Source organism: Lipotes vexillifer, unplaced genomic scaffold (genome assembly GCF_000442215.2).
Source record: "Lipotes vexillifer unplaced genomic scaffold, Lipotes_vexillifer_v1.1 scaffold4150, whole genome shotgun sequence".
NCBI classification, from domain to species: Eukaryota; Metazoa; Chordata; class Mammalia; order Artiodactyla; family Lipotidae; genus Lipotes; species Lipotes vexillifer.
In genome coordinates this window covers 4,156-13,093 of record NW_006798250.1, presented here as the reverse complement: position 1 = coordinate 13,093, position 8,938 = coordinate 4,156, and the positions used below count along the sequence as shown (strand labels likewise).

The 8,938-nt window shown below is 64.6% G+C and overlaps 2 protein-coding genes across 2 annotated transcripts; one reads left to right on the top strand and one right to left on the bottom strand.

Moving 5' to 3' along the window:
• The first annotated feature begins 1,249 nt into the window (after positions 1–1,249).
• On the top strand, positions 1,250–2,649 carry LOC103082823 (heat shock transcription factor, Y-linked-like). The gene is given in 3 exon segments (XM_082931486.1): positions 1,250–1,687; positions 2,091–2,438; positions 2,473–2,649. Coding segments are annotated over 3 exon segments (963 nt in total).
• A 1,227-nt stretch (positions 2,650–3,876) lies between these two features.
• On the bottom strand, positions 3,877–5,842 carry LOC103082287 (protein CXorf40A-like). The gene is made up of 3 exons (XM_007470167.1): positions 5,775–5,842; positions 4,876–5,156; positions 3,877–4,100 (listed from the first exon to the last, which is right to left on the bottom strand). The coding sequence occupies exons 1-3, from the start codon at positions 5,840–5,842 to the stop codon at positions 3,877–3,879; spliced, it is 573 nt and encodes a 190-aa protein (XP_007470229.1).
• Positions 5,843–8,938: the final 3,096 nt, after the last annotated feature.

Here is an 8,938-nt window from a genome sequence, read left to right as displayed (position 1 = left end):
GCGGGGAGGTGGAGCGGGGGCAGGGGCGGGCGTGGGGAGGGAGAGCAGGGCTGGCCCGGGAGCGCACCAGCGAAATGCTTGCTTTCAATGGGACAGGCTACACGCCGAAGCCCCAAATCAAGTCCTTCAAAGGGCAAGTACCCACGGAGACCCAAGGCGGACGTGGGAGGCCAGGATCGGGGGGAGCAGAAGCCAAACCACCCCACTGCGGAAAGGAAACAGGGCTTTCGAGGCAGCCTCCAGGGAGGCTGAATCCGACGGTCTGGGAAGGCGATGGAAAAAGGACACACGCAGGTGTTCCAAAAGTGAGCGCTCTTGGGCCATGAGAAGGGCTTCTACGGGAAGAAATGGACGCTGAAGACAATCCCTCTGTGATCCGCACAGGGATGAGGTCTGGGGGCAGGCAGAGCCCAAAAGGAGGCTCGATGCCCAGCGGAGGGCACGTGGCTATGCCCTCCCACGCGGCATCGTGGGCAGGGCTGTGTCCGAGGTGCTTGGGGAACACTCGAGTTGAATGTGAGGTCGCGCACAGCCCTACTCTGGGGACAGCTTGACCTGGGAGGCAGGAAATCAGGACTCTTTGTTTGGGCCCATCTGAGCGGGACCGACCAGCTGGCAGGAGCAGCTGCAAGCGACCAGAGCCGGAAGGGGGATGGGGGTGGGGGGGGTGGGCACCGACTCAGGCCAGGCCAACCAGCCCGCTAGGGAGCCCCATCTTCTGGGAGGGACAGTCGCCAGGGGCCCACGTGATCCCTGTGGTCTCAGCGGCAGCCAAGCTACGCCTCGCCAGGGCCTGGCCCTTGAGCAAATCGGAAGCCAGCATCAAGGGATGGGAGTGGAGACAGGATCAGGTTTCTCAACCCATCCGGGGCCCGGCCCCTTGAAACAAGGTGCCTGGCGGCAGACGGGAGTCTTTCCCGGGAACCTGAACCACACTTTTCGAGACTTTTAGGAAAAAAGACAGGCGCCTGGGACCCCCTCCCCATCCCCTCCCCGACACTTGGCCAGGGCTCCCTCTCCAGACCGCCTCGGTGACATCACGTGAGCAATAAAGAAGACCGCGACTTAAGTGGCTGGTTGCCACACTACCGAGATTCTAGAATCTTGCGGACAGTGTTGACCGTGCAACCCCGCTCTGGTCCAAGGCGTTTCTGCCCTGAGAGTTCAGTGATACGGTCTCGGGTGGAGAATGCTCCCAATCTAGACTGGCTCCACGGCTAGTCAGATCAGCGACGAGCTGTGTGCAGCCATGCTGGGCCCATCGGCTGACGCAGAGCCAGCAACGTGGGTCCCCTCTCGTGCGTCCCCGCATCCCGATGTGGATTCAAGGGAGAGCTCGGAGAAGCAGGGTGACCAAGCTGAGAGCCCAGATCCTGGCTCCCAAGACAACCCGCCACCACGGGGCGCAAGCTACAGTGTGGCCAACGAGAGTATTCTTCAGCTCTCCCTCCCAAGAAAGCTCTGGAGGATGGCGGAGGATCCCGCCTTCACCTCTGTGCGCTGCGACGGCAAGGGAGATATGGTGATCGTCGAGGAAGACCTCTTCCAGAGGGAGGTTCTTCACCGCAGAGGCGCAGACAGGATTTTCAACACAGACAGCTTGAAGACTTCCATCCGCCAAATGAACCGGCACGGACTCAGCAAAATATGCCTGACCAGCCACTCTCCAGGGAAGAAGAGGCTGATGGTAATAAAGGAGGAAGCCCTTCCGTGGCCCATGCTCTCTTGTTATTCGAACACCTCCCGGGGAGGCCAGATGGGCCACGTGCCGAACGGGTTTCATTTCCGAGAATAACTTTCCTCACGTGAGAAGGTAGTTGAGGAAAGATGAGAAAGTAGAGCCTGTGGTATTCAGCCACAGCCCCTTAGAGGGGCCCTGCAGGTGTGCCTACGGGACCCTCTCGAGAGGCCGCGAGATGGCAGGCAGCGACAGTAACACCTCGACCGAGGCTTGCCTCGGGGCGCTCCAGGGCGGAATAACCCGCCAGGAACTAGAGACCTTTGCTCCACGGTTGTGATGGGCGGGGCTGGGCGGGGAGGAGTGGGCACTTTCTCCCAGAATGTGGCTAAAGCGACTCGTTTCCTTTCAGATCTTCTGCAGCTCCACCTTCCAGAGACACGAGCCTCTGCTCGTCGAGAACATCCAGAGAAAACGCGACCTGGGAGCCACTGACCAGCCCGGGACCAGCGCAACAGCCCCAGAGGGAGAGAAGCCGCTGGCTGCTACTAGACGCTCCCCACAAATCCATTACAATGATTCCACCACCCAGAAGAAAGCCCCAAGTGCTCCGGGGCCCAGCGGTACCCAGGCTTTCCTGTTCTCTAGCACGCGCTCTACGAGCGGTGCAGCGGGATGGGCCAGGGAACACCATCCCCCCAGTGAGCAGGGCGGCCTGAGTGGGCAGGGCACTCCCTGGAATGTCACTTCTGAGCCCCCGGTATGGCACCAGGGAACTGCCCGCCGGCCCCGCGGTTTACCCGGCTTATGGCTCGGAGATGTCTCTGTACAACAGCTGTCTCTCCCTCCTGCTGGGGGCCCTTTTAGCTACGTCCCCAAACAAGGTCCCTGAGGTGGACGAGGAGTAGGGGGGCTCCTCAGATTGCAGGCGTGCTCTCCGCGAACAGTGCAAGGACCACTGCGATCCCTGAGCTCGCAGGCCCCTGGGGACACACAAAAAGCCCCATCTCATAACCAAGAATCTATTTTTGTCTCTAATAAAGAAAAGCCAAAGTCCACGGGAGTAAATAAAGACTCGAACGAGAAGTGCGAGTCTTGTGGCCTTTCTCACCGTCCGTACTATTCACACATCTCAGTGGACGGGCCCGACGAGGCTGGAAACCCACACCCCCGGCAGGCTCGGGAGCGCTGAGGCCAGCCCAGGACAGGCTGGTCCCTGGGCCTTGCCTGCTAGTCAGGAGGCAGCACAGCCTGGCTCGTGACCTCAGGGGTGTCCCCTTCCATTAGTCATGCATCCTGAAGCAGAAGGAGCCTCCTCCTGGGGCCCCCTACGAGGCCAGAAGTTTCTGACCCGCAGCTGAGCGTGTGTCCAGCGCACCATCCAGGGGCCTCCCAAAGGGGCCCGCCGGAAAGGAGGGCCACCCCACCCACCAAGGTAGGCGTGCACGCTGCCGTCTGCCTCAGAAGAGAGGGGCCCTTCCAGCCGACACCTGGGGGAAAGCCCAGCACCTTCACAGGTGACAACCCCTAGAAAGCTTGCTGACCAATGGCCCCAAACCCCACAGAGAAGTAAGAGACTTCCACAGAGCAAGCGCCAGCCCGCAAAGTGATCTGCCGTCAGAGCTGTATTTAGGAGCCTGTCTTCGGACGTGAAGTGGCCGGGCAGCACGTCTAACACACACGCTTCGTGAGCCAAGGGACGCTTTACAACAGGGCCAGGGTCACCTGCAAGGACAGACCGCGCCCTGTTTCTGGCCCTGCGGTCCTCTCCCGCGTGCACGAGGCCCGCCACCGGCCTTCCCCCGTCGTTCGTTCCCCAGACGCGGTCCAAACATCTGGGAGTTCTGACCAGGACAAAGAGGGGAAAACGCTAACCGGTCCCCTCAAAACACATTTCTCTCAACCACCCAGAACCAGTAGGGCCAAAACGAGTGGCACCGCCATCTTTTCCTAAAGGTCAAAGTCCTCGAGACTCTGTTGCTGAGCCCAGAGCGGCATCGCACGAGGAGAGTCCCAACCCCTGTCCCTGCACCAGGTGGGCACGTCTGCTTCCGCGAACAGCACGGAGCGGGCAGCGCTCCCCGGGGCAGGGCCGATTCAGACCGAACCAGACGTGCACGTCCAGGGCGTGAAGGCGAGTGGACGGTGGCACAGTGAGCTGGTCTCTCGGGCACCTTCCTCTCGAGAGCCCAGTCTGGTCAGGCCTCCTGCCCAAAGGGGATCAGGTGCTCGGGGATGTCCACCTGGAAGACGTCCTTCCCGCCTCTCCCGGGGACAGGCTGCAGCAGCCAGCGGGGGTTGGCAAGCGCAGTCAGGTACTTCTGCTGCAGGTTGCGCAGCAGGGCTTGATTCTCCAGCTCCGCAACCTCGTCGGGACCTAAGTTTTCTGGGCACGGTGAAGTGTCCCCAATGTCAACCAGCCCTGTGCACAAAGACAGAAGCACACAGATGGAGAACAAGGTGATTCAAAGTCACGACCGCTAGAGACCAAGACCACGTCATCGAGGGGATCCGGGGTGAACTGGGTCCCTCTGGCCGAGCACTTCCCGCCCGCCAACCTCGGTTCAGGGAATTCGGGGCGAGGCCGAGGGAGGGAGGGAAGGAGAGCAATGAAAAGGAGAGGCCTGGTCCCCCACGACCCCACCGAGGCCCGACCGCTGCGGGCAGCAGGTACAGGTCACGAGGGCCCCGGGCCACCGCTGCGGGGAGCCTACGGGCAATCAGGTCCCTGAGCGATCCACCGGGGGCCAGCGGTTGATGCGGGACCTCCCCCCGCCGGGGGCTTTAGGGGACTTCCTCAGGATGCCGCGGGCAGCGGGGGGTGAGGCGGGCGCGCGAAGCCGGGCGGGCAGCCCGAGTCCCCAGGTCCCCCTCACACGCAGCTCTGGCTGCCGTGCTGCCTCCCGCGGGCTCTGCCACGGCGCACACACGCACGCACGCGTGTACACGTGCGCGCGCACACGTACACACACGGAGGCGAGCGCCACGGGCAGAGCCGGCCCCGCCTCTGCCTCTCAGAGCACAAAGGGGGACTGAGGCCCAGAGTGGCGGGGAGGGGACCTTCCCGGCCCCTCCAAAGGCGAGGTGCCTCAGGAAAACGAACCCTAACCCCACACCGACCGGTTCAAAAGAAAACGAGGCGCCAAAGCCCCGGGTGAGACCCTGGGGGGCGGCCCCGGGAGGCGATCGTCACTTGCCGGCTATCACTCCGCGGCCGAACTTCTCCCCGTCCCGCAGCAAGGCCTGGATCTGCGCGGGGCTCATCCCCAGCCTCTCGGCCAGCAGCTCCCTCCAGGCCGCGTCCTCCCAGTCCCTGTGCGCGATGTGGACGGCCAGGGTGCGGTGCCGGTGGCCGCTCAGCACGGGCCGCCACCGCGTCTCCAGGGTCTTCACCCCATTTAAGACGAAACCCGCATGAGGCTGCCGGAAGGACAGGCAGCCGAACTTCATCTCCCAGAGCTCCCAGGGCCTCACGCGCCTGTGGAAACACAGAACCGGAACGAACGGTCAAGCAGCCTGACGTGCCGGCCTCCGAGCTCATGACCCGTGGGCCCGACCTCAGTCCCGTGGGGCCCCCGGGCGCCAGCCCCTTCCGTCCGTCTCCGCGCCGTCAGCTGACAGGGCGTGCCGACCGGGGGGGATCCGTCCATCAGATGGAGTCCGCGGGGAGCTCGCAGGGGAGGCCGGGACAGCGAGAGAGAGGCGTGTGGGCAATTCCACGACAGAGGGCACTGGGCCCCGGGCGGCAGAGAGGAGGGAGGGAGGGAGGGCGGGCCCCTTGGCTTCACAGCCCAGTGGCCGGGCTCTGGCCCTCTCCCGGCACAGACAGGGACGGTCCTGGGCCTGGCTTCTCCCCTGCCCCCGGCCCCGCAGCTCCCTGGCCCTGCCGCTGCCCATGCTCTGCGGATCCCCCATCTTACCCCAGGGCTGCTGAGTGCAAATCCTCGGCAACCAACCTTGGCTCGGCCCTGGGGACGCCCTGGCTCTCACATGGCCCTGCCAGGTGTCTCTTCCCCGCGCGCCTCGGGAGCCACCCTCCTCCCACCCCTTCCTGCACCACCGCTTCCACCCCGGCCCGGAGCCCGAGAAAGGACACGGGACGGCAGGAACTACTGGCACTGGTGCGCGCTCCGTCTCCACGCCAGGACCTGGGACGGGCACCATCCAGGGATCATAGAATTCAATCCTCAAATAACCCCGGAGGTTACCGTCACCCCGCTCTGCAGCTGAGGAGGCGCCGAAAGATAGAGAGACAGCGCGTGGTTCCAGGGGACCTGACTCCACGCACCCCCGTCCTCGCCTGCTTTCCTCGTACCTGGGGGTGGGGGGAGGGTCCCTGCTCGCTGAGGACAGAGGAGCGGGGGAGCCGCGGGCCTGAAAGTCAGCCGGGTCACGGCACCGCACGGAGCCTCCACTTCCACGTGGCTGTGAGGACGGGGGACAAGGCCGCAAAGGCAGCCACTCCAGGACCTGCCAGGGCTTTCCTTCCCCGAGCACAGCGGAGACACATTTCTCTCCAGGGCCCATGAGGCCCCACATGGTCTGGCTCCTCCCCCTGGCTGCCTGCTCTCCTCGCCCCTGGATCCGCCCCCTGCAGCCATGAAGGCCCCTGGAACGTTCCACGTGTGCTCCTACCTCAGAGCCTTTGGAGAGTGTTAGGGGTCACACCGTGCCCCTGAAATTCACGTGCTGGGATCTCAACCCCAAGTTCCTCAGAGTGTGACCCTACCTACAAAGCAAAGGTCTTCACAGGGGTGATCACGGTCCGATGAGCTCATTAGGGTCGACCCTCCTCTAACAGGACTGATGTCCCCATAAAAAGGGGCCAGATGGAGACAGGCCGGCACACAGGAGAGCCAGCAAAGCCCCGGGAGTGAGGGGGGCGGGATGGGACAGATTCCCTCCACAGCCCTCACAAGAGCCACCATCAGCGGCACCTCGATCTCGGGCTTCTGGCCTCCAGAACCGCAAGGCAATACGTTCTGTAGTTCAAGCCACCCAGACCGTGGGACTCTGACACGACTGCCCGGGCAAGCGATCACAGAGGGTCAGCCCTGTCCTGGACCCCTCTCCACGCGGGGCTGGGGGATGACTTCTCCGCTCACAGCACCTCGGGAACACTGCTTCACGTCTCTGCGTCTCCATCTGTCCTATTTTCACCACCCACACGGTACCCCGTCGTCGGCTGTCCCACAGGTTACTGACTCTTCCCCCTGCCGATGGGGACTCACGGACTGCTTGGCACTTTCTGCCCCTCTAGACACTCAACGCGACCACACGCTCGCTAACTGAAGCCCCCGGTCGGAGGAGGCCCGCGTCACACGGCACACATCCCGAGATGCTGACACACGCCCGCAAACGGCCTCCCGCAAAGGCTCCTCCACGTACATACGCTCTGCCAGCCATGGGCGAGGCTGCCGTGCCCTCACGCACTGGCGGGCCCCCGAGCATCATCACCCCGCCTAACCTCTGCCAACCTGATGGGCGACAAAGGGTCGCCCTCCTCACTGCGTTTGGGTTACTTACGAGGGAGGCTGGCCAGTCCCTGGGGCCTGGCCGTTTCTCTGGCTCCTACTGGGGTGTGTGACTGGATCCCAGGCTTGCCCGCGGTTTCCGCCACTCGGCTTCTCAGCCAGCCCCTTCCTCACGGGCGCCACCAGATCACAACCGTGGGACCCGAAGCGTGCGGGCGGAATCCCTGGGGAGAGTCCCTCGGGAAGGAGACGGCTGAGTGCCCTCCTACCTCTCGACGCAGAGGGTGCCTGCTTGGTGGCCAGAGGAGAGAACACTCTTCCACCTGTCTGGGTGCCTTCACCTGCACGAGAACCAGAGGGACAAGGAGAAAAGTCATCAGCCACAAGACAGCAATGCTGGCCAAGGAACCACAGCGGTCTTCCTCTCGGCAGGGACCGGAGACCACCAGGACCCAGGAGGGCCCAACCGATGCGAAACACACGTGCCGCCTCCCTGAGGGTTGGCTCTGCTCATCAAGGCAACGGCCCTGTCCCCGCCCGGCTGGGTCGGGGACCCCACGATGCCTCAGCGCACAGCACAGAAGCCCATCCCACAGGAGTGACGGTGACCTTACAGCCCAGCAGCTCCCGCATCCAACAGGAGAAAACGACACCTCTCCTCACAGTGCCACGCGGGAAGGAAGGATCTGGAGAGCCCCGCAGCCCGTGACCCTCAGTGGACTCCTGGGTGGGCCCCACCGAGAGGGGAGCCGCGGACAAGCAGCTGAGACCCACTGAGCGGGGAGGGGGTGGGGTGGGGGCGGTGCCCGCGGGAGGCGGGAGGGCAGGACCGCGGGCGGCAGGTGCGTGTGGACCAGCGCATCGCGGGACACACACGTGGAAGGATGGCGGGCGGGGACGGCGGCGGTGGAGGGGACAGGAAGGTGCAGCCTCGGCCGCCCCGCGCGCGCTCCCCGACGCAAATCCCGGGAAACTCCCGCCCGGAGGTACCGTCCGCGGGCGCGGCGGGTCCTGGCTCCTCGTGGGCGGGGCGAGTCGCGGGCGCGGTGGGACGGCCCGGCTGCGGCCGCCGGGAAGGACGGTCGTCCGCCTCGGGGAACCGCGGCCGGTGACACGTAGCCGCGCCCGCAAGCGCTGACGCTCCTTCTTTCCGGGGTGAACGCATGCACGTACACACGTACGCACGCACGTACGCAGGCACGGAGGCACGTAGACACGCACTTACGAACAATCGCGCATTTGCCGCAGGCGCCGGCCGCTAGGAGACAGAGTAGGAGCCGCCAGGCCATGCGGCGCACAGAAGGCCAGGCCGCTGGGAGGTTCGAGACCGGCGGCGTGGAGCGGCAACCAGAGGAGGACCAGGAAGTGGGCGGGGGAGCGGGTCGGAAGAGAAGGGGCGGGGTTGTGGCGAATAGCTGGGGAGGAGCTGGGGGGGGGGCAGGGCGGAGGTGGGAGGGACGGGGGGAGGAGTATTTGGGGCTGAAGTGCGGGAAAGAGCTGGGTGAGGAGGAGCTTCTGGAGGAGGAGGCAGAGCTGCGGAGGAGTGGGGCCGAGCTGGGGGAAAGCCGGGCAGGTGCGGGGCGGGGGCGGAGCTGACAGGCATGGAGCTTGGGCCCCTGGGAACCCATGGAGGGTGGGCGAGGCCAGCTCAGTGGCGGAGGCCAGGCAGTGTCCTTTTGAGTCCCTTGCCTTAGGCGTCCAGTCCGCGCCGCAGCAGTCGGCAAGGGTCAAAGTGGAAGCGACCCAGGGTCCTTAGCGACCGAATCCGAGCCTCAGAATGGACCCC